We start from the raw sequence: 23,850 nt of genomic DNA on the forward strand, positions 1-23,850 counted from the left end.
ACTGGCCCCAGTGATGATGGGCGCGTCGGAGATGGTAGCCAATTCCCCAGGTGGCGTTTGGTGATTGGATGCATTTGTGCCCAAACACATGATATCGCAACATAATGAGGCACTGGCGGGTCGCGTTCAAGGTCTGCCGTCCCCATGCGAAACGTCAAATCAGACCCATGTTGTGTGTCCAGTGGCATGCGAAGAAGGTTAATTTTCTTGGCAGTGGTGAGGAGCTCCTGTTCTTGTGCTGAATATTCCCAGCATTCTTGGTCTTGACACCTCGCTATGCCCCATCGACCATGGTCGAGATTCGTCCCTTGTCGCTCGCTTTCTGACAGATGTGAAAGCATGTAGTGTACTAGGGCGATGGCCCGTCTCTGGCAAACGACCAAGAGACTCAAAGGATCGTCCAGTGCTTTGATATGGTGATGAGCGACGACAGTGTCACACAGGATCAGATCGGAACAATCACTTTTTACTCTGGACAGCCGGACCTGATTTGCCAACGCCTCAGCAGGAGGAAAGGCGTGTCAAAGACCTCCCTCGAACGCCTAGTATTCACGGTCGACTTGTTCCAGGGCCAGGAGAGAGACTTATATTCTCGTCTCCTGCGTTCGCGGAGAAAATAGCCGGGGCATCGGGTTCCTCAGCGTGAAGAATCATGGCAACGTGGCTATCACGCGGGCCAGGCGTGATTTGTTCATTGCGGGTAACGCGTCGATCCTGGAGAGTCACGATCGGTGGGATAAGTTGAATCCATGCTGGCGAGATCAAGAGTACGTTTGTTGTCATCTATGACCTGGTAGAGGTCGTCTTGGAGCACACAGAACTGGGTGCTGTAATCTTATTGTTGCTATGATCTTAAGGACAGAGATAGGATTTTGGATTAGCTCTAAAGTGGTCAAGACCTCGTTTTTTTGTATGTATATCGGGTGTAGGGGCACAGCTGTTTTTTACTGGTGGATATGGTTTGGACGCAAACACACAGTACCCCGCAAAGAATGCAAAGGAAAAAAAAAAAAAAAAAAAAAAAAAACACCCGGTTTTTGTGATGGAGGACGTTTCCCAGCTCCCCACACTGCCGGCAGTCAGCTTGTTTTCTTGGGGCAATAAAATTTATAGGTACGTTCAGGAATAATATACTAAATATACTTACTGTAAATGTAAGCGTAGGTCGATTCTACATAGTAAATCCACTGCAAGTACAATGTTTACGTAAATTAGCAAGCACCCTTGTGGATTTTCAAGACCCTCCATGTTCTAGACTAGAAACTGCTGTGTGTGGATGCCCCCGATCAGGCAAGTCCGCACATGAGTGGGAGCCATTGCCAAGCTGCCAAGAACGTCACAGCAAAAGAGCCGGAAAGCAGTCTCTGGGGTAGGTAAGGTAGCTTTTTTAAGGTGAGCAAAAAACAACCAACCGAACACCGAGCTTATTCGATGTGTAAATAATGAGCTATATGTTACCTGCGGTATGCTTGACTCGATCGAACCGCCATTTCGAATTTTGAGCGTTCCTGTTCGAGGGTTACTATCCGAAGCAAAAGCGGTTAATGCGCTCGTCTCTTTTTTCCTCAACACGACCTCAACCCGTGTCGTGCTATTTCTCTCACTCGGTTATTCTTGCCTCGAAAAAAAGACGGCTGTTTTGTCTCTTTTCGTTCGCCGCGGGGCAGTTGGAAACAGCACAGACAGACCCCCTGTCAAGGTCTCCTGGACCCAGTTTCTCTACGTATCGGCTCCCTCCCAAATTGACTGACGAAGGACGCGAAAAAAAGGAAAAGAAAACGCAAAGGGACGAGCAAGAGAGACGAAAAGGACGACCACTAAAATGGTCAAGTAAAATATAGAACAGATAATGTGACTATGCCATGCTGATTGATCATGTAGCCAGTCTAAATAAATCGAAATGATTATAAATGGTTTTCTTTCTTTTTTTTGTATCTTTTGCTCTCATCTCCTTCACACCGCCACCTCCATGCAAACCCCCTCTTCGGCAAACAGCTGCTTGAGGTGCTCAAAGTCCGCCCTCGTCTTCTCCTCCATCTCGCGCTGCCCGATGGCCTCTGCGCTCTTGCCATCCGAGAGGGCCGCCATCTCGTGCCTCACGAAGCGGAACTTCTCCAGCCTGGGCAGCCGCTGCGCCCCGCAGTCCTTTGCAAAGTCGAGCAGGACCCCCCTGAGCGCCTCGCGGTACGCACTCAAGACGCTAGCGTCCCCACCCCGCAGGGGGCACACGGGATCACCGTACGTCCACTGCTCCAGGATCTGCAGCCTCCGCAGGCTGCTGCCGGATTTTGGTCGGCTGTGCTGCCATGCTCCGTTTGCGTGGTGGCAGGAGCCGCTACTGCTGCTGCTGCTGCTGCTGCTGATGACACCGTCTTCCTGGGGTAAGAGGTCTGCCAGCGGTCCTTGGGTTCGGAGCTTGTCTGATGTGCCAAAAAGTGCAAAGAGCTCGATGGTCAGGTCCTCCAGCTTGTGCATCTTTGGCAAGCAGTGTAGCCTCTTTTCGGGCCCGTAGCTCGTGGTTAATGTTTCGTTCCCCATTGTTCTAAAGTCGAGCTGCTTCAGCGTGTCTGCCCGCTTCAGCAGCGCCGAGTTGAACTCGTCGTCTTCGATATCCGCCTTGGCCATGTCTAATGCTGCCGGCCGTATAGTTAATCGTTCGAGGTTTGGGTAGTCGCATATCGTGCTGACGGTATCCGGCTCCAGGATCCCCGCAACCTTGACGTTTTTCGTCTGCGTCGGTAGCCTGTCCCATCCCCCGCTGTCCTTGAACCCTTCTACTGTTGTGATGTTTGGCGCGTTGAACAAGCCCGGGCATGCGTCAAGCCGTACGCCGCGGCAGGGCTCCTCGTCGTCTCCAGTCTCGTCGTCCCACCCGTAGTACATAAACATGCGCATGTCGGGCTGCACCTTGACCGTGGTCAAGTTCTGCAGTACGTTGGAGCCCACGACCTCGTCCCGCATCGCCCGGTCGATGATGCCACTCGTCACCGTGCACTTGATCTCGTCCACTTTTGTCGGCACCGTCGCGCACCGCGGCATCTGAAACGCCACCGAGTCTAGTTTCGACGCCAGGCAGAGGATGGCGGCGAATATGCGCTCCCCTAGCCCGTCCAGTTCCGCCCGGTCCGGCATTCGCGTCGTCTCGGCGAGGTAGGAAGTTTCGTATTCGTCTTCGGCTTCGTCCCCTGTCAGCATCGGCGTATTATCCTCATCCTCCTCCCTGCCCTTCCGGATCTTCCGTATCCTGACTGGCAGGTCCGCCAGCTCCAGCACCCTCACGTCCGCCCTCGTCCGGATCCTTATCCCCAGGCACTCAGAGTTCCACAACCGCCGCACCGCATCCAGCTCTTGCGACGTGACCTTGGCCCCCTTGAGGCTGACCAGGCACGCCATGTGCCGTATCCTAGGCCTCAGCCCGGGGTTCGCCAGCAGGCTTCTCAGCAGCAGCAGAAGTGGCGGGAGCTTCCTGTCGGACTTTTCCTGGCCCGGTCCGTGTGTGATGACGACCTCGTACAGGAACGGGACGGCGGCGTGCCACAGCTTGCGCGAGACCAGACACAGGCGGCGCAGCTCCCGCCTGTTTTCTAGAAACTCTGGGCTCAGGACCGGTTCGCCGGCCTCGTATGGCGAGAGCGAGAAGCACCCGACGATCATGCGGAGGATCTCGCATGGCATCGATTCGAGGTTTAACCTCCCCGACGCCCCTAGCTGCATGGTGGGCGGGGATTTTGGGCGTCGGCTGTCAGGGAGGTGTGCGGTAAGGGATGGGAGGAGGTGTGATGGTGGTGTGTGGTTGGGTATATGGTTTTTTTTTGGGTTGAGCTTTTCGTGGCGAACGTCTGTCTGTGCACCTTGTCTGTATGTTTGTCTGTTCCTTTGTTCTCCAGCTATCCAAGGTGGAGTATGTATGACGAAAGGGCAAGTTTCTGGCAAACAAAAAGACTGCAAAAGCTTTTACAAACAACAAAAGCCCTTATGAAGATGTCGTCAAAAAAGCTTAATCGCAGTATGCAATATACTATAATGGTGACTTTTTCTTTCTTCTGTTTTTTTTTTGGTAACGTTACCAAAACCGTATGTGAGATTTGATGCGATCTGCAACTCGTTGCTGAGAAAGCGGTTTTGAAACTAGGAGAAAGAGAAGAGTGTGTAAAGTTTGTCGATGTTTCCCTCTACCTGGCAACCTCAAACCGACCCCATGGAACCTCCGTCTCAATTGGAGGGGTGGTGAGCGACTCAGGTCAGATTCAATTGAACCGAAGGGAAGCGGGCAGCAACCAAATAATGAGAGGATGGGAAGGGGGAAGAAAAGGGTGGAGGGCGCGATTTAACGTTTCGCCTGAAGTTTAAAACGCCGCACGTGCTCCGAACCTGCGCGGCCGCTTTCCTCTTGTTACATTTCGTCACCCACTGGGCGAGTAAATGCCTTGACTCGGTATTCCATCGCTGCAGCAAGTACCTCTCTTTTGTTCTCCGCCTCTGCTCTCTCTTGTTCTCCCTCTCTCTCTCTCTCTCTTTTTTTTTTTTTTTTTTTTTTTTTTTTTTTGGTCGCCCAGTAAATTGGGGATAGCCTGGGTGCTTTTTTGGGGTGAGGGGAGTGGGAGTTTTTTTCTTTTCCCCCGTTTTTTTGCTAAACTACACCTACCCCTTCACCCCTTTTAGACAAAGACCAAGGCTCTGGCTGGCGGTAAAGAAAAAAAAAAAACAATACGGCCTTGGTAAAAATGGGAAGCGGGTTGTCTTGGGGTGCATATACTACTACCTCCGAAAAAAAGCTGCTAGGTGTGGGAGGCTACACAGTGAACTAGGTCTAGGTAGGTCTAGGTCGCTTGGGTCCAGGTCTGGGTCTAGTCGCCTTTTGCCCGCCGAGACGGGTATGGGATAGGACCGAATCTAGAAGCGACTCGTCGTCGACTTACGTGTACCATCAACTTGTCGCCTGCCCGAGCAAATTTTCTAGTCTCTGGGCGCCCTGAAAAAAAAAATGAAACAAGATAATAACAACAACGTGGTATTCTGTTGCTTGCTGAGCGAGCGCTGCGCTGCTGACTTTTGCTCTTGCATCGGTACCACCGCGTCTTACGTTGGCTGCCCAGTTTAAACTCGGTTTTGATTGATGGTGATTTATTCAGGGACGTTACCAGTCGAGGTGGGGACCGCAGAACTGGTGCCCCAGTTACAGTACATGCCACACCCCAAAGAGTTACTCCGTACCTTGCCTGCACAATGGCAGGAAGCCAAGATGCAAAGGCGAAAAAGAAAAAGAATGCCAAGATAAAAAAACAAAAGAAGAAGAGTCCATCCCATGTCCATTTCCATGTTGACCCATTAAAACAAAAACTTCTTTTTTAGTTTGTAAGGCACGTTTATAATATGCCAAGTTGGCATTTCGACACCTCAGCCCTTTCTAAAACAAGCCGTCTTTGGACGAGTTGGCATCAGAAATTCGGCTTGTTTCCACCATGGGAACTGACATCGCGAACCCGGGCAGCCCTCGACATTTGAACAGTCTGGGTCGGCATCTCCGAGGGTTCCGTTATTTCTACATTGGGTAGGTACTAGGTAGGGTTTGGTTTCTTTATAGGTACCGCATTATTTAGCTACCGTGCTGCTTACCGTGGATGGTGCTAGGTATGCAAGTACATACCTTGTTATATTATTTATACCCGAACCACCCCACGACCCGACTCGACAAGTACCGGTTCCGTCTGCACCACAATCCGCATCTCCTGAGCTACTGTGGTATAATTTACCTGCATGCCTGAAATATTGGTCGTTTACAAAGCACACAAAAATCCCTCTCTCAAACCATAAACTCTATCCAGATTATTTACGGAGTGCCTACCTAGCCTAGTATAGTTCCTTGGTCTCTTCGTACAGACAGACTTTTGTGAGTGTTTTCGGTACCTAACATATCTGACCAGTAGCAATGAAATGCATCAACGCAACGACCCGCTTTGCTCGTATGCCGTCCACCAACCCCCCCAGCATTTGTTAGTTCTAGAAGCCCTTGGGCCGGGATTGGGAAACCCTTCCAAATTCGGCCCCTGCATCTTTACCGCCACGAGTTCACGCAACGCGGCAAGCGAAAGCAACTAAGAAGATCAACATTTCCCAGGGCTTGATTTTTTTTTCTTTTATTTTTTTTTTTTTTGGTCAAGAGCGGGACGTGTGAGTAGACTCGAGTCGCCGGCTTGGCTCAAATAATTGAATGTAACCCGGCCCCGAAATCCGTTGTTCTGCTGTAATTGCCTGCGCAGCAAATAAAAACCTAAAAAAGGGCGATTGGCGCTCGACTGCGATCCCGCGCGCACATCATTCCCGGGATGTTCCAGATTGCCAAGGTCGACCGGCTCCAGGTCTAGGATAGGGTTTTCTTGGCGACAGTTCCGTTACTTTCCTGCAAGGAAGTAAACTTGATGACGAGCTGACCACATATGGAATAGGGCTGTTCAATCCTATTTTGCCACCCTTGCGGGTGTGCTAGTAGGCGACTTGTGTTAAAAAATACCACCCAAATATATCTGAATCTCATGTTCAAAAACTTCATGTTTGCGCAAGCATTCTCCCAGGCAGTCCGCGTATATAGTCAACATCTTGACACAATGTTGCCTCCTCGGCTCGAATTGCGCCCAAGTCGCGATAGAGATGTGATTTATAAGCTAGTCTTAAATAGGAGGCATCTTTTGTGGATAGTTTCTCGATTCCCACCAATGGTTATTCCCCGCAAACAAGATGTTTGATGGAATTTCCCTGGGCGCAAGCTGTTTCGACCAAGCAGCTGTGCCCAAGAGTGCGCAACAAGAAACTACCAGGAAGATCCCAATCTCTGCATATACACGTGTGTCTTTTGAATCGCGGCAAAGCTTTTTCACCAGTTGCGAATAGCGTAGCAATGTAATCAATCATAGGCAGGTAAGGTAGCTTATCGCCCCTTCATACTCTTGTCTGACACGCAAAACACTGACAAGTGGGCTGAGATGTTCGATGATAACCTTGATGCCCACTACTCAACAAACCCCCCCTACGACTTATGATGGTAAGCTTAAGATAACGCAATGACGTTTTCCCCATCGAGGACCCTGCGGTTGCCACATATCTGATCCCGTCAGGGTCTTGGCATTGTGGCTCCATTTGGCTATCTGTCCCAGGTTCATGGGAACGCTCCCTGTGCTTTTGCAAGTGGGACTCATGGGCTTGAAAAAGAAAGCTGACACATTGAGATACTCTGGCTGAATGATTCGCACGCAAGACACCACATAGTTTTGCGTACGTACGCAGTGGTGTAATTAGAATACAAATAGTCCCGAACATGCCGGACATCGGAGGAACCGGGGAAAAAGCGAGTCAAGAGGGACTCGCGTAGATTTTCGGCTTGCGTCGGTACTGGCATCGACGATATGAAAAAAAAAAAATCAGTGCAAGTCTGAAATTGTGATCTTGCGTGTGAATGGAGTCAAGGCTACATTAAAGCATGATTAGACATTAAGACCGCGCATATAATGGGGTATAGTAGCAATCGGTTGCTCGCTCAAAGGAGGAAAAAGAAAAGATCGCACACACTATCATTACAACAATAAAACGTCAAAATTGAATACAACCCAGACAACGCAAAAAATACGAATGTGGATATGATGTGCAGAGACAAACTCGGGATCAAAAAAAAAAAAATGAAAAAAATTCACACAGCCAAGTCCTACGACAAGACGACTATGTCGATGGCGCAAGGTATGCCGAGAGTTGTGGAAGCCACATCCAACAAAGGACAACCAACGCAGCAGCTAGTAGCAGCCACTGTAGCTCGATGGTGAGCCGAGACTTGAGCCAGCGGCGTATGCGCTGGAGTGGCTGCTGGCGGTGGGTGCAGACCGGGGTGCCAAATACCAGACAACCCAGGCCGGGACGACTATCGCACTCGACATGTTCACGGCGTCGTTGCATGAGAAGCCTGAGGAGTGAGGTTGATAGGGTTGATAGTCAGCATTTTTGGTTTCTTTGCAGAAAAATATAAGAAGCGAGATGAGACCGATATTACATAAAATTGGGCCAAGAAGCAAAAGAAACGAACCATAAGAAGAAAAGAAGCTTCAAGGGAAGAAGGAAAAAGAAGAAGGAAAAAAAAAGAAGAAAGCCATACCTCACACTACCCCTGCAAAACCGCAAATCACTCCCCAGATCACAGCGCGTGTCGTTTGGACATTCGAGGTGCAGCTGGCGCCTCTGCATAAGCCACGAAACCTTGAGCTTGACGCCCGTGTAGGTCAGGTCGTAAAAGTGCCTGCTCGTGTGCTTGAGCGAGAGCGCATCCGGGTAGATGAGCTCTTGGCTGATGAGTATGTGCAGCTCAGTGGGGAGGTCCATGAGCGAGGGTCCAACCCGGCCCGTGCTGGGCGTCTTGGTTGTGGCGGCAGCGGCGGCGGCGGACGGTGGTGGTGGTGGTGGTAGCAGGCTTTCGCCGAGGACGGCCTTTCCCCGGTGGTGCAGCAGCTGCTGCTCCTCCCCGGCGTCGGCCAAGGCCCGTGGGTGGGGTTGGGTGTTTTGCGACATGGATTTGGGACTTTTTTTTTTTTACTATGGTAAATGTGCGGGTGTCTGTGTGTCCTGGGACTTCCCTTTTTGGGGCGAGGCCGAAACCAGGAAAAAGATGAGAAGGGATGAACTGGACGCGGTACAGCGACAGGTTGCAATTTTTTTTGGTATTTTCTGCCAGGAGAGCTTCGAAAGGAAGGTTCCCTGTTATAAGAAAACCAGTGATTGAAGGTTTTAACACCTGTCAAAAAAGACCGCCTTGCGATGGGACGAAATTGCTGCTGCTGCCTTGGATTGAACACTGCAGTGCTTGGTAACTTGGCAATTGAGAGCTGACATGGCCAGGCGCTCGGCTGATTGGCACAGCCTGCGGCTATGTGATGACTGCGCCATACGGTCTCAACTGGCCGCTGTGCTGGGTGCAGTCAATGCAGCGTTTGCAAGAGTACGGCTAAGTGCTGAAGAATGTGTAAAAACGTGGTTGATCAACACCAGCTCGCGCCATTTTACATGCATTTTAATAGCACTTATATGTCAGCCACAGCTAATATTCAGATTGATAACCTTGCCCCGCCTCTGAGTGTTAACCGCCTGGCACTGTGAATTTTTTTGGTATACTTTTTTTTTTTTTTTTTTTTTTGTTAAACAAATCAATTCACCAAGTGCTCAACTCATCACAGTCATACTTAGGTGCCCTTCCGAATGGTTTCCGAGTCACTTCGTATAACGCCAGGTTTCTCAATCCCTTGCGATCCCTTCCTTCACGTGATGACGTGAGTGGTCACACTAACTCGCGTCTGCCTGATGCGGTGACTGCATTGTTTTGGTGGGTGGGGATCGGGATCGGGAGGCAACTTGCACTGCGACAAAGCCCAACACCTTCAACCACGAGTTAAGTCGAGGCTGCTTCACCCCTCACAATGCATCCAACCTTGCAGCGACGAAATGGCTCGACCAGCTGTGCAAGATGATGAAGACGAGTTTGGCTGGGATCTATCGCTAGAGGACGAATTGCTCCTTTCCAACATTGCAGACCACGCTCAAGACCCTGCGCGACGCCCCCGCTCTTCTAGCGCCGGCTCTGAGACAACCATCACCACTATAACAACCGTCGACCAGCGCGCCACGGCAAAGAGGCTGCTTCCCGCGCGGACCTCAAAAACCGTCCCTAACCTCCAGGCCGACATCACAGCCGCGTTCCCCGCAAGTCCCTGGACCGAAGCCATCGATATTGACAGCGTCGCCGACACAGCCTCAATCGGGCCAAGGCTCGGCTATGACGATGGCGCGCAAACTTCACGCTTCGGCGGGTTTAATGGCCAGAGACGTGTCAACTCTGGCTCTATCGTCTCGAACATTTCTGACCAAAGCGCCGAATTTGCATCCGGCAAGCCGGCGGACGTACGCTACCCCGATTGTATGTCCACAGTCACCTTTCATTGATACCTACCTAAAAACCTGCCAAAGGAAAATCACGCGACGATAGCAAACTTCTAACTAACTCCGAAGCGCCTAGTGAGCGTTCCACTTTCGGCTATCAAATCTGCTCCAAACCCCGATATTGAAGATTTGCCCCAATCATCTTCCTCCAATAACCAGGCGGCACAGCCGCTCAAGTCCCCACTCGCTCGCTTCCGAACCTTTCCCAGAAAACCGCTGTCCGTCACGGACTTTTCGTCGCTGGTATGGTGCGAACAGCAGCACGAGTACACCCTGACGCGGCTCGGAGGGCGCAAGCCCAGGACGGCCGCCATGAAGGGCGGCACCAAGATACACGAGCAGCTCGAGCGCGAGGTGTACCGGACGGTGCGCGTCGAGGTCATGACCAAGGAGGACGCGTTTGGGCTCAAGATCTGGAACATCATACAAGGGCTGCGCACGCTGCGCGACGACGGCCTGACGCGCGAGCTGGAAGTGTGGGGTCTGGTGGATGGTCATGTTGTCAATGGCTTGATCGACGGCCTCAGTGTTCAGCATCCAGATCCTCAGTTTGAGGAGGAGCTTTTGAGTCAGTCTGGGAGCCAGGAGGAGGCGGCTAAGTTGAGTGAGAAACACAAGATTACCGACTTTTTCAGTGGTGTGAATCCTTCGCAGGATCTGAGAGGGCCGGCTCGCAAGGTCTGGCTTTTTGATGTCAAGACCAGAGGGCATTGGTCTCTTCCCAGCAAGGTTCACTTGCGTCCCGCGATGATACAGCTATATCTCTACCACCGGTTCTTGGCGGATATGGCTGCGGGCAGACTTGATTATCTGCACGTTTACCGAAGATATGGTCTCGACCCTGATTTACCATTCTCCGACCTGTTCCTGGCTCAGATCGGATCTTTGCATGACGAAGTGTTTCAGGATTCGACTTCAACGCCGCAATCCCCGGATTCTGCATCACAAGATAGTGACTATTCGAGTGGAACAGAGGACACGACCACGGCAGCCTCAGCCCGATCCTCTATGCCTGCTGATGAGCGACTTCGCTATCGATCCCTGAGGCAACTCATTCCACTACTCAAGAACGAACTCAAGCAGACGTTTCCCAGGGGCGAAGCTTCCCTCGGCCAAGTGGTATCAATCGAATACCGGTACAGGGGTTTGCCGAAGCGAAAGAAGGAGATCGATATTGACTTGAGCATGGAAGACGAGGAAGACTCTGATGTGGGTGCCCTTATCGGCCATCACAATTTCAATGTTGCCGATGAGAACCTGCCGTCTTGCCTGGAAGACCACATGGAGTGGTGGCGTGGCGAGAGGCCGGCTAATGGAGTCCCCGTCGAGGAGGCCGACAAATGCCGCTATTGCCAATTTGCCGACATTTGCGAGTGGCGGGCTGAGAATCACCTGAAGTTGCTCGAGGAAAGCCGGCAGCGGAAGGCAAGGACCGCCGATTCTGCACAAAAGGGCAAATGGAGAAAGTATGCATAAGAAGCAGAACTTGGCATTCATCCCTACAAGGACATTTTGCTCGAGTAATATTTGATTACAGCCCAATATAATGATATTCACGTGCCTCGGTCAGTCATGAGTCCTTCATGCTCGTACACGTGTCGTGGCAGCTGCCTTGAAGTTGATGGCGATAACGACAAGACTATTCATTCAGCAATGTTCAGATGACATGCACTTAAAATGCAGCTTCCACATGCCGCAAAGAACATATCCGCATGCTGCTGTCATTGTCCAATAATTTCTGCGTTGTCTAAATTGCAATGCGCATGGCGCATACCCTTTTCCTCAACAAGCCCTTGGACCTGGCACCGTCGACAGGTCGAAGAAAGCATATCGTCTGCCTACGTTTTGGCTAAGCTGGTTCTTATTTTGATATTTGTGAGCTTTGATAGTTTGCAGCGATTTCCCCAAGAGTCATGGAGCTCGCCCTTGTCCGCCAGAGTCATTTTTTTTATCTTGTCAGCCGTTAGCCAAGGATCGATCGAGGAATCGCCATCAAGCTCATCCCTACCAGATTTTAAACTTAGTCCCCAACGTGGGGTTACGGCCGCATGTATTTTGTACAAAATAATTCGGCCCAGCAGCTATCAAAAAAAGTATACATGGTCGTCGGAAGTCGCCCACAGAACATATCGAGTCTAGACGGAACGAATGTTGGCCCCCTGGCTTGGGGCTATTCAGGGGTCATGTATGGGCCAACAATCGGCAGCGTAATCTGGATGCCCAGCAAGCTAAGCAAGCTTCCTTGCAGCTATCGGCATCGCATCCCATCATCTCGGCAAGTAAATCTGGTCTGTTTTCTGCGTCGATTCAGTCGGGTCTATGCTGCTGATCGGTTTAGTTTGGGTTGCAGTCTTTGAGAACTAGAACCCGAGATAGGTTAATAAATACCGCATCATTCCCGCCTGACAAAAGATTGGGACGTGCTGATGCCCTTGGTCACTGCTCACTCCTCCCCAACTTTCCCTGGACTTGCGATCGTTGACCGCGACCCCTGCCCCTGGTCGAGAGCAAAAAAAGAAAAAAAAAGAAAAAAAAAGAATGCCTTCACTGTCCCTCCCCACCGGGGCAATGCTGCTCCTGGTGGCAGGCGCCCGGCTCGGCAGCGCCCAGTTCGACCCGCTGCACTACGTCAACCCGCTGGTGGGCGCGGCCAACGGCGGCAACGTCTTTCCCGGCGCGACGCTGCCGTACGGCATGGCCAAGGCCGTGGCCGACACCAACTCGAGCAGCAACCAGGGCGGCTTCTCGCTCGACGGCAAGAGCTTCGTCACGGGCTTCAGCGCCATGCACGACTCGGGCGTCGGCAGCACCCCGTCGCTGGGCACGTTTCCGCTGTTTGGGTACGCGGGCTGCAAGGGGGGCGAGGTGGACAATTGCGCGTTTCCAAAGAGGTCCAGGGTCGCGTTTGGCGGGTTCAAGCTCAAGAACGTGTCGGCCACGCCTGGGTATTTTGGAATCAGGCTGGACTCGGGGGTCAAGGTCGACATGACCACCACGCAACGGACGGCGCTGTTTAGGTTTGCGTTTCCGGCAAAGGCGCCGGACGGCAGGCCGTCGGAGCCGTTGATCTTTCAGGATCTGTCGGATCTGTCGGATTCGAGGCAGGATAATGGGACGATTACGGTTGATGTGCCGACTGGAAGGATCTTTGGAAATGGTATGTTCTCTGTTCTCTGTTCTGAAATTTCGTATTGTTATTTGTTTCTGCAAGGGCGACCGCCGACAATAACAAAAACAGCGCGTTTCCAGCCGAGCTTCGGGCAAGGAAGCTACGTCTCCTATTTCTGCACCGACTTCAAAGGCGCCGAGATGCTCGACAGCGGGATCTGGGTCGACAGCCGAGCGTCCAACAAGGTCAAGACTCTGGGGGTGTCGCGGGGCATAAACGGGTACCCTCTGCCGGCGGGGGCGTATGTGCGCTTCAAAAACGCCGACAAGCCCATCCTGGCCCGCACCGCCACCAGCTTCATCAGCACCGACCAGGCCTGCCGGAACGCGGAGCAGGAGATGCCAAAGTTTGACTTTGAGTCGGCGCAGGAGGCCGCCGTCGCCGCGTGGAGGAAGAAGCTGTCGGTCGTCGACGTCGACTCGGTGGGCATCGACCAGTCCCACGTCACCAACTTTTACAGCGGCATCTACCGCACCATGATCAGCCCGCAGAACTACACTGGCGAGAACCCGCTGTACGGCGAGGGCAACGGCGAGCCGTACTTTGATTCGTTCTACTGTCTCTGGGACTCGTTCCGGTCGCAGATCCCGTTCCTGACCGTCGTCGACCCGCCCGCCGTCGCGCAGATCGTCCGCTCGCTGATCGACGTCTGGCGACACGTCGGGTGGCTGCCCGACTGCCGCATGTCGCTGTGCAAAGGCTACACGCAGGGCGGGTCCAACGCCGACAACGTGCTGGCCGACGCGTACGTCAAGGGCATCAAGGAGGGCATAGACTGGAATGCCGGGTACGACGCCGTGGTCAAGGACGCCGAGGAGGAGCCGTACGACTGGTCGATCGAGGGCCGCGGTGGGCTCGACAGCTGGAAGGACCTCGGGTACATACCCGTGCAGGATTTCGACTACAAGGGGTTCGGGACCCTGACGAGGAGCGTGTCGCGGACGCTCGAGTACAGCTACAACGACTTTTGCGTGTCGCAGATCGCGGGGGGACTGGACAGGCAGCAGGACAAGGAGAAGTACCGCGGGCGCAGCGGGAACTGGCAGGCTCTGTTCAAGAAGGACCAGACGTCCAAGTTCGACAACGGGACCGATACCGGGTTCAAGGGGTTCTTCCAGCCCAAGTTCATGAACCAGACGTTTGGGTACCAGAACCCGCTGAACTGTAGCAACATTTCGAAAAACGGCGGGTCTTGCTCGCTGCAGAACAATGGGCAGGAGACGTACGAGAGTAGTCTGTGGGAGTATGGATTGTAAGTCAATTCAAGTATTGACAATCCTCCCGGCACTTTTACAAAACAGACAAGAGCGCAAAGCAACTAACCCACCAACCCACCTACCACAGCTTTGTACCCCACGACCAGGCCAAGCTGGTCGCGACATACGGCGGACCATCCGAGTTTGTGCGACGGCTCGACTTCCTCCACGACCGCAACATCACCTACATCGGCAACGAACCATCCTTCTTGACCGTGTACCAGTACCACTACGCGGGCCGGCCGGGGCTCTCGGCGAAGCGGTGTCACTTTTACATCCCGCGCTTCTTCACCCCGACGACGGGGGGACTGCCGGGCAACGACGACGGCGGCGCCATGGGCTCGTTTGTGGCTTTTGGCATGCTGGGCCTGTTTCCGAACGCGGGCCAGGACGTCTACCTCATCACGCCGCCCTTCTTCCGGGCCGTCAACGTCACGAACCCCGAGACGGGCAAGACGGCACGGATCAAGACGGTCGGGTTCGACGTCGAGTACAAAAACATCTACATACAGAGCGCCAAGCTGGACGGGAAGCCGTACAACAAGAACTGGATCGGGCATTCCTTCTTCACGGAGGGCAGGGAGCTGGAGTTGACGCTGGGCCCGAGGGAGAGCAAGTGGGGCACCAGGGTTGAAGACCTGCCGCCGAGTCTGAGCCAGTATACGGGGTTTGGAAAAGGGCAGCAGGAGAGGAGTGTGGGTGGCGACGAGGTGCGTGGCGGTAATTACAGGAGCGAGTTTGCGAGGTTTGCTGCTGGATCTGGTCTGTAAAAAAGATGGGTCGACAAAAAAGAGGTTCGTTTCTCATTATATGTACTTGGGAAATCTAATATGCTATCTAATTTTTATATCCTATGCCCCCCTTTGCGATGCCATAGATGTGTGTATATATAAGTATGCTTTCCAAACCCAGCTGGTGGTATTTCTCCTCGATGCGTTTCGACAAAGGAAAGAAGAGATTATAAAAAAAAGAAGAAGAAGAAGAGATGAGCAAAGGCCAAATGGCCAATGGAAATAAATCATGTCGCCCTCCTGACCCTCACAGGCACGACAATCAACACCACCCAGCGCACGCACCCGGCCGCATCCTTCAGCGGCGTGAAGTGGAAGGCGGCCTCGCGCCCGTGCCGCGAGACGTCATCGACGGAATGGTGCGCGTGCCTCCAGTCCGCGAGCCGATCCAGCGCCGCCTCGACGCTCCACTGCTGATCGGGACCGACGACGCAGCTTTGATAGCCAGACTGCTGCTGCGCCGGAGAGTGGGACCCCGAGAAGGCACCGCCGCCGCCCACCCGCAGCCTGACGCTCACATTCTCCCCGCCCGCGACCTTGGACAGGATGCCCCGCCGCACCGCCTTGGACGCGGCGCCCGTCTCGCCCAGCACGTCAAAGACGTCGCGGTCGCGCACCTCGTCGAGCGTCGAGAGCCCCAGCGCCGCCAGGGCGCCGGGCGACGCAAACGCGCACCGCAGCTGGTGGCGGTGGCTGCTGCTGCTGCTGCTGCTGCTGCCCCGCGAGGCCTTGTCGCCGGCCGCGTACTCGAGCACCATGTGCCGGGCGTAGGCGCCCGGGTGGTCTGGGGATTGCTGCTGGGTGGCGGCGGTGCTGGCGGAATCCAGGGTGGACGAGGCTGTGGTGTTGGGCGTTGTGCTCCTGGAGCTGGCGGAGGGAGAGGCCGTGGGGAGGTGGAGTTGGTCTGGGCCGGGGTAGGAGGAGGAGACCGGCTCGGGGAAGGTGGAGGCGCGGGATTGTCCGCGCGACGACTTGGAGTCTGAGTTGTGGTTCTTGCGGAAGCTCATGAAGCTGAAGCCGCGGGTTGTGGAGCGTCGCTTTGGTGTCTGCTGCTGCTGCTGCTGCTTTTGCTGCTGCGCGGCTAGCATGGATTCTTGGCTGGTGTTGTTGAACCGGCCAGTGTAGGATGGGCTGGGGGCCGTGATGGCATGGGAGAGGCCGAGGATGGGGGATGACGACGACGACGATGATGTTGAAGGAGGGAGACTGTCGGGCTCGGAGGGCCTCACGCTCAATATCTCGAGCACCTCCTTGTCGGAGCCCACCGCCTCGGATATGTTGATCTGCGCATTGAGATAGTATGTGATCTTGCCTGTGCTGTTCCTCAGGGGGCAGACGAAGAGCAGATTCCAAAAGGGCTTGAGGTTTCCGTGGGCGTCGCGCGTGTAGTTCAGCACCGTCTCAACCCCGCCGTCTGCGCCGTGACTCGCTCCCTCGCCCACGCTACCCACGCTGCTGCCCGCGCTGCCCGCGCTGGCTGAGCTGACGGCGCTCTTGATCCTAGTCACGCCCAGGTTCTGCAGGCCGCCGCCCTGGAGGAAGCGGCAGTTCTGACCAACCACCTCCTCGCGCGGGCAGCCGCTGAGGCCCAGGAAGCCGTCCGACGCAAACGCGATGGGGTTGTCGGGCAGCAGCGGATCGGTGAGGCAAAAGGACGCGGCCAGGCCCGGGAAGCGCGACTGGAACGAGCCCCTGTTGGCGGTGGCGAGGGCGGCCTCGGTGGCGAGCGAGAGCTGGTTCTTGACGAAGCCCGGGTACAGGTCGCGGATGATGCGCTGCTCGATGTGGGCCTTGGCGTCGCGGAAGACGTTCTCGAGCGCCGGGAGCACCGAGGCCGTGATGTGCTTGACATCGGCGTTGAGGTGGCGCGAGATGCCCGAGGGGAGGTGCAGCGGCGTGGTTGCCGCGAAGGAGGTGTTTTCTGTGCTGATGCGGGATAGGCTGGCCGTGACGCTGTTTACCGATTGTTGGTACTCTTTGAGCTGGCGACGGGGTTTTTTGAAGGTTTTTTTTTAGTACAAATCTTGGGGATAATCTTGAAGATACTTTTTCTCAATTGCGTCTTGCTTGCAAACAGCTTGTAAACATCGAAACTTACCTTGGCTAGATACTCCATTCCATCCGTCGACTTGTGCCTTTCGGCGTACCACATCAGCCTGTCAAACGTGGTCTGGCTCTGCAGCACAATCTGGATGACATCCTTGGTGAAGAACTCGGGCACGCACAGCACCGGACACGACCCCGTCTTCGAAGGCGACGAAGTCAGCACGCTCGCCATGCTCTCCCTCCTGCCGTTTCTGTACTGATTAGACGACAACCCCTCACCACCACCACCACCACCGCCACCTCCACCACTAGGCGCATCTTGGCCGCTCGTCCGCGGCCTAAACGCAGAGTCGATGGCAAAAGTGGTGGCGTCCTGGTTGAAGAAGCTCGGCGTGATGGGCGACCCGTCCAGGTTGCTGTAGTCGGTGTACTGCCTAAAGGCGGCCGAGTTTGTGTGCAGCGACAGCCCCGAGTTGCTGCGCAGGCGGAGCGGCAGCGCGAGCGTCTCCCGCTTGTGCGCGAAGCGAGGCGAGTGGGGGGTCGGCGGCGGCGAGATGACCGCGACGGTCGTGGTGCAGAAATTGGCAGTCTTGTTGAGCGAGTCGAACCGCTGGAGGGGCGCCACGGGCGAGCTGCGGCGCCTGCTGCTGAGACTGATGCTTGCGTGGGCGTTGTTCAGGAGGCTGACTGGGGGCGCTTGAACTTGAACTGAAGGCTTGCCCGCTGCGTCTTCCCGCGGTTTAGACATTTTTTTTTTGTTTTTTTTTTGGGTCTCTTGTATTAATCAAAACCTTGGTGGGGTTTTCTTTTCTTTTTGGGTTGAGAATTTAAACGTCCTTTCAATCCGTGGCATGGCAACATGAGCACCCTTAAAGGTTGCAAAGGTCCCTTGGCAACGACAACCTTCACGAATAGGAACGGGTGCCAAATGACTCTTGTAATACTTTGCCATGTCTACTCATTCCCACGCAAACGTCCATGCACGGGATTTTTGCCCTGTGTTAATCCAAGTGCGAAAAAAGGCGTGGAAATCGAATCTGCAGCAGTTTTAGTTCTAGTGCACCGTTAGGTCCGGAGCAGCCATCTCAGGGGTGAACGGGCCACCGGGCCAAGAATCTGAAGGCTTCTTTTTGATCTTCTGTGCGCCTGCGCCGTGGATCGCCGGACTTTTTTTGTTCTACTTTGTTCCCTATTGGTGAATTGGCAAGGTCGGAGAAGTTGTCCAGGACGCAGCGAAGCGAGTCGTTGACATGTAGTACCTGACAGCAATATATGCACGCATTAGATAGTATATCTCCGACAGGCCCAACTACGTCATAATACCTTGTCATATACTTACCCTTTTCGAACAGTATATTCTTCGTTTGGACATCACAAACGCGCCGTTTCACTCACCTTGTCAAAACTGAAGAATCATACAGCGAAAATCAGGGAAACCCGAAATTCCCAACATCCTGCAAACAAAATCTTACCCTTTTTTTTCTTCTCCTTTGTCGACAGCTAACACCGGTCACGCCGCTCCCCCTTCTCTTGCGAACGCGCGTGCACGCCTGCTATCGCGAAGCGTTCACGGTCCCCCCCCTTTTGCTAGCCCCGAGCTAGACGACCGCGCCGCCCTCGCAGCCATCGCGGTTTAGCGCCGGTTGTCCAATCAGTCAAGCGCAAAACTCTCGTATTTCCCAGGCATCCGCTCACGTGCAAAGCGAATCCGTCTCGTTTCAGTTCGAGCGCCGATTGGGAATCCCTCGTTGTAATAAAAATCCCTGGCTTTGTCGGCGTATTGCTGGGATTTTTTTTTCTTTGCCGCCGTCGCTAAAAAAGAGAAGAATCCTGCAAATGAGGAAGCTGAAGTTCATAGACGGCCAAGCAAGGTATGTAGAATCCCCTAAGCAGGCATCTACTGTAGGTGGATGGAAGGATTCAAGTGGCGGGACCACCAGGCGCTCACCAAAATTATTGGCATCATCTGATCCAAACCTGGCAGCAAATGGCAAATTGAATTGACTTTGGGGAAGAGGAGAGGAGCATTTTCCCCGGGTTTGCTCAGCCTTTTCGCCTCTTGGACATGTCTTTCCATTTTTGACACACGATTCTGGCAGGGGAACGGGCTTTACTATTGCCCAACCAACCTCACAGTCTTTTTGTCTTCTGTGCGCTTTTGATAGGTTGAAAATGGTTCGACTTTTGTCTGTGGGTGCAAATACAGGGCGGCGCACGTTTGTTCGAATTTGGGCCTCTCAAATGAGTTCGTTTCGGCAGTTGAAACTGTCAAACCGCAACACGGTTGACAAGGCTTGCCAAGTTGGCCAAACCAAAAGAGGAAGGAGACACGAGGTATCTGTGCAGAAAGGGAAAAAAAAAAGAAAGACCAAGACCACACAGACCCCAAAAAATCCATTTATGACCTCTCTCCATCTCCCTGTCTGTCTCTTCACGTCGCCCTGGTATCCAGCGGGTAGCTCAACCCGTTGCCCACGTGCACAATCTCGGGCCTCCCATCCGTCCCGTCCCCCGCGAGCTTACCCTCGTCACCCAGGGACTCGAACACGAGACGGCCGACGGGGCCGCTGTAGGTATACATGGAGTCGTGCGTCGGGATCCAAACCCTGGCCCTGATGAGCGCCGCGAGCTCCGCGCCGCTCGCGCCGCCGTGTATGTTCCTAAACCACAGCGTGTAGCTCTCCTTGGTCGGGTGCAGCATGGCCAGGAACCTTAGCGGCGGGCTGGCCTGCCCCAGGGCCTGCGCGCCCGCGCTGCCGGTGCGGATGCCGTGCGGCCCGTCGAGGATGGCGTCGCAGGCGTCTGCAGACGCTTCCGTCTCCCAGGCGACCACCCCGACAGACATGAGGGAGTTGTCGCCCTTGGCGCCAAAGGTCCAAATCCACGGCGGTAACAGCTGCGTCGGGTTTTGTTTGTCGATGCAGCCCCGCCAGTCCCGTATCTCTTCAGCCATCTGTGCTCGCGTCACGACCGTGTCGAAATGCGCCATGGCCTTGATCGTCTTGTCGGTGCCCGGCACGGCCAGCACGGGGATCGTCGGGTCAAATGTGGCGAGCGACCGAGTGCTGACGTGATCAGGAGTATTGTAGCCCAGGATGATGGCGCCGATGCGAGATTTCTTCTGATCTGAGGCGGCTGGACTGAAGCCTGCTGCGGCGTCGATCTCGGCGCAAATGACCTCAACGTCGGCTCCCGACGACGCGGCCGGTGGGCTGACGTGGCCAAAAGATATGAGCCATGCGATGAAGCCGGTGGTTGGTGGACCCGTCAGCCACGGATCCGACACTATGTGGTAATAAGGAGATGTGTTGGGTTTCCGGTGCCTTGTTGGCACTGGAATGGAGAACATCCACGAGTTGTCGCCATTTAGAGATGTGATTATGGGCGCGGGGTTGACGCTCGGCTTGTCGAAATATGCTTTGAGGATTTCTGCGCGCTTTTCTTTGGTTGACATTGTCCTTTGTCCAAAATATCAATCTTGATACGTGATGTTGTGATATTACAAGATTATCTAGTTCATGTGTTGGCGAGGCGTTTAAGTTTTTAAGTCAAGGTAGGCCAGGTGAGCGGCGCGTTCGGTAAAGCAACAGAAAATCATGTCGCATTTTTTGATCTCGCGCAGGTCAGAAAGTGCGTCATTTGGCACCGTCCCTCTGCGAATAGCAATTGACAACAAGATAGGAGAGGAAGTGCGAGGTGAGATCGCTTTTATTTCGTTGGACCAGGGTCCGACAAGCCAGCGTGACCTGCCAAAATTCCCCCAGTTATGCCTGCAGTAAATACTGTAGTTTTTTCTTGGCTGCCAATAAAAATCAGCAGTAGCCGACAACCCGCCCACCAAATCTGATGCCTAGAACTAGTCTGGTCTAGGTAGATAAACACCCATTCCTGGAACACATTACCCTAGGGAAAGACAGGCAAGTAAAGTAGGTATGCAAAAAGCCAAGGTAAGTAGGCCACTTTTGTGGTAATGCATACAAATTAAATCAGTATTTATTTACCTACCTCAATTGCCCAGGACATTCGTATCCAAATGAACAGCCAAATGATGAAAATGTGCCTTTATAACCAACCACCCAACTCGATCAAAGCCGAACCTAGCACGCAGTAACAGTTGCAGGGCTAGCAGTCTCGGTCACAACAACCATCTGCACCGTGGTAAAAGTAGCCACCAGGTAATCGACCACCTCGGTGACCATGCTCGTCACCACGCTCCCCTCACGCAGACCGACGGTCGGATACGTCCGAGTCTCGGCCCTCTGCACATCCTGCCCCGCCTCGCGAACAACCACTCGTCCAGTCTCCATCCTCTTGGCCTGAACTGCCGCAGCGCCCGCATTCCCCCGGCAGTCGACCGTCACGGTAGGCGTGACCGTCTCGGTGTACCACGGCTCCTGGACGACGGTGGTCGGGTTGTCGCAGACGACGCTCCACCTCGTCGACGTGGCGTCCGGCACGATCGACGTGGCGTCCGCGGTCGTGCCCTGCTTGACGCTGACGACCGTCTCCTTGCCGTCGAACCTATCGATGGCAGGCACGTAGGGCTCCGCGGTCGGCATGGGCCCGTCGGCCCACGACGAGACCCTGCCCGTCTTGACGCACACCTCGGTCCTGGTGGCGGCCTCAAACGCCGTCGCCGACGGCCAGACCACCGTGGTGCGGGTCGAGCTGACGTAGAAGCTCTCGACGAGCGTGTTGGTGCACAGCGTGCTCCACCTCGTGGTCCCCGTCGCCGCCGTGACCGTGCGCTGGGTGAAGGACAGCGCCGTGGTGGCGGGCACGTTGGCGTCGGTCTCGGTCACGGTGGACTGCACCGTCACGGTGATGGTGTTGGTCATGGTGACGACCTCGCGCCCGCTCGGGTAGAGCGTCGAGTAGCTGACGCAGCCAGAGGTGCTGGTCGAGCTGGTCGTGAAGGGGTACTCGGTCCAGACGGCCCCCGGGTACTCGACCCAGCTGGTGCTGTCGAGGGGGTTCTTGGTGACCGTTGCCGGCGCCGCGGTGACGGTCGTCACCTCAAAAACAACCGAGGTTGATGCTGGCTCCTGGCGCCGCTCCAGAGGGCTGGCTGCGACTGATGCCAGGAGGGAGGCATATAATGCAAGAAACTTCCTGATTTGCGCCATCTTTGTCTTTTTGAGGGGATCTCTATCTGCAGGAGCTTGGGGATTTGCAGTCTAAGAACTTATGCCCTGGTGCCCTGACAGATGTTGATCTTTGGGAATCGGACTCGGGAGTTGATTCTTATATCAAAATTTTCCCAGACTGATGCCATCGTCGCCGGAAAAATCTCCATTATACCTGCCACCCACCAACCACCAAGGATTCAATATTTGCGGTCGGTTGCATGCAGCCATTCTCCTCTTTTTGTTTTTTTCCCCTGCACAACGGGGGCTTTCCATCCGGTTCCATGTGGTATGTTTGTGGTTTGGTTCTGTCTTGTCCTTTTTGGACTCTGGCGAATGGCCGAGGAGCTGTCAGCCCTGCCGCTTTTCGGCGTTTTAAAAACTGGGGGGGTTTCGCTTCACTAGGGCCTCATGACGCACATTTTGGGCAGCGGTGTGAACCCGTGTGATGGAACAGTGGTGTGCATATCATATCTAATACCCTCCAAGCACTTCTTTTGCTGAACAAGAAAGAGAAGAGAGCTTACAAACGCATGTGTAATTTGACATTTTTTGAACAGCTTCCGCGGTACCACGGGAGACACTGCATGGCTGAGTGGTATTTATTCCGGGGCTCTCGTGGTCCCAGATGCGGGACTTGTTTGGGTACTTTGCGTTATATTAATCCCGTCAATAGATCCCCATTTCCCCGCATTCCTACCCTTCTTATGCCCATTTTCGGTACAACCGCGAACCAAGTCCTGGATCTGTTTGGTCTATTACGAAAGTAAGGACTGGATGAAATCATGAGATTTCTCTTTCGTTTGTTTCTCGACCTATAAGCTTGGTTTATTTCCGTCAAGCCCACAGGCTTGGCGTTTTGTTTGGTCAAATCCCAGTAGCAGCGACATCTAACCCCTACTGACTCATCCCACATCGGCATCTGCAAGTTGGCTTAATAATGTTACTAAAAGACGGCAAGCCAACTTTGACAGTCTACCAGGCGCATGTCAAGTTTCGCCAAGACACAGTCGCGGGAGATAATCACGCCATGTCCAGCATCTTCCCCAGCAGAACTGGGACCCGGCCTCCCTCCCCCCCCCCCCCCCCCCCCCGGCGAGTATCATGACCAGGATATAGCCCATCACTGTTACATTAAATAACGTGCCGCCTGCTTTGTGCCGAACTGGTCGTTTTCGACCTCTCTAGAACCCTGGATACCACCACCTTCCTCTCCCTCTCAGATGCCGGCTCTGATAAACAAGTGAGATTGCGGCACGAAAGCCTTTCCCGACTGAGCCATGCGGCCGCGGCCAGCCCCGTAAGATCATGGGCATGTTATGCATCACGGCCTGAACAGGTAACTCGGGACGATAACCAACCACCCCGCAAAAACAAGCCCCGTTCTCCCACCGGGACCTCCACCAAAGGGCCGATCAGCGCGAAGCATATATCCACCTCATTGCATGGCCCCGGCTTGCGGCTCGGGACACGCCATGCAATGGCAGATTTGC

The 23,850-nt window shown here is 54.1% G+C and overlaps 7 protein-coding genes across 7 annotated transcripts; 2 read left to right on the plus strand and 5 right to left on the minus strand.

Annotated features, from left to right (window-relative positions):
* Positions 1-1,687: 1,687 nt before the first annotated feature.
* MGG_00299 (uncharacterized protein) lies at positions 1,688-4,316 on the minus strand. Its single transcript, XM_003718744.1, has one exon. It carries the CDS (start codon positions 3,712-3,714, stop codon positions 1,954-1,956), a length of 1,761 nt encoding a protein of 586 aa, XP_003718792.1. The 5' UTR covers positions 3,715-4,316; the 3' UTR covers positions 1,688-1,953.
* A 2,882-nt stretch (positions 4,317-7,198) lies between these two features.
* MGG_00298 (uncharacterized protein) lies at positions 7,199-8,917 on the minus strand. The gene is made up of 2 exons (XM_003718745.1): positions 8,138-8,917; positions 7,199-7,948 (listed from the first exon to the last, which is right to left on the minus strand). The coding sequence occupies exons 1-2, from the start codon at positions 8,545-8,547 to the stop codon at positions 7,711-7,713; spliced, it is 648 nt and encodes a 215-aa protein (XP_003718793.1). The 5' UTR covers positions 8,548-8,917; the 3' UTR covers positions 7,199-7,710.
* A 557-nt stretch (positions 8,918-9,474) lies between these two features.
* Positions 9,475-11,445, plus strand: MGG_00297 (uncharacterized protein; the record flags this gene model as incomplete). The annotated part of the gene is made up of 2 exons (XM_003718746.1): positions 9,475-9,946; positions 10,046-11,445. The coding sequence occupies 2 exons, from the start codon at positions 9,475-9,477 to the stop codon at positions 11,443-11,445; spliced, it is 1,872 nt and encodes a 623-aa protein (XP_003718794.1).
* Positions 11,446-12,507: 1,062 nt separating this feature from the next.
* MGG_00296 (glycosyl hydrolase) lies at positions 12,508-15,345 on the plus strand (the record flags this gene model as incomplete). Its single annotated transcript, XM_003718747.1, has 3 exons — positions 12,508-13,126; positions 13,208-14,390; positions 14,483-15,345. 3 exons carry the CDS (start codon positions 12,508-12,510, stop codon positions 15,162-15,164), a joined length of 2,484 nt encoding a protein of 827 aa, XP_003718795.1. The 3' UTR covers positions 15,165-15,345.
* Positions 15,189-18,047, minus strand: MGG_00295 (uncharacterized protein). Its single transcript, XM_003718748.1, has 2 exons — positions 17,284-18,047; positions 15,189-17,167 (listed from the first exon to the last, which is right to left on the minus strand). The coding sequence occupies exons 1-2, from the start codon at positions 17,977-17,979 to the stop codon at positions 15,413-15,415; spliced, it is 2,451 nt and encodes an 816-aa protein (XP_003718796.1). The 5' UTR covers positions 17,980-18,047; the 3' UTR covers positions 15,189-15,412.
* Positions 18,048-18,868: 821 nt separating this feature from the next.
* MGG_00294 (uncharacterized protein) lies at positions 18,869-20,881 on the minus strand. The gene has a single exon (XM_003718749.1). The coding sequence runs from the start codon at positions 20,683-20,685 to the stop codon at positions 19,663-19,665; it is 1,023 nt and encodes a 340-aa protein (XP_003718797.1). The 5' UTR covers positions 20,686-20,881; the 3' UTR covers positions 18,869-19,662.
* A 118-nt stretch (positions 20,882-20,999) lies between these two features.
* Positions 21,000-22,608, minus strand: MGG_11606 (uncharacterized protein). The gene has a single exon (XM_003718750.1). The coding sequence runs from the start codon at positions 22,355-22,357 to the stop codon at positions 21,329-21,331; it is 1,029 nt and encodes a 342-aa protein (XP_003718798.1). The 5' UTR covers positions 22,358-22,608; the 3' UTR covers positions 21,000-21,328.
* Positions 22,609-23,850: the final 1,242 nt, after the last annotated feature.

This window comes from Pyricularia oryzae, chromosome 5, assembly GCF_000002495.2.
Source record: "Pyricularia oryzae 70-15 chromosome 5, whole genome shotgun sequence".
Classification (NCBI taxonomy): domain Eukaryota; kingdom Fungi; phylum Ascomycota; class Sordariomycetes; order Magnaporthales; family Pyriculariaceae; genus Pyricularia; species Pyricularia oryzae.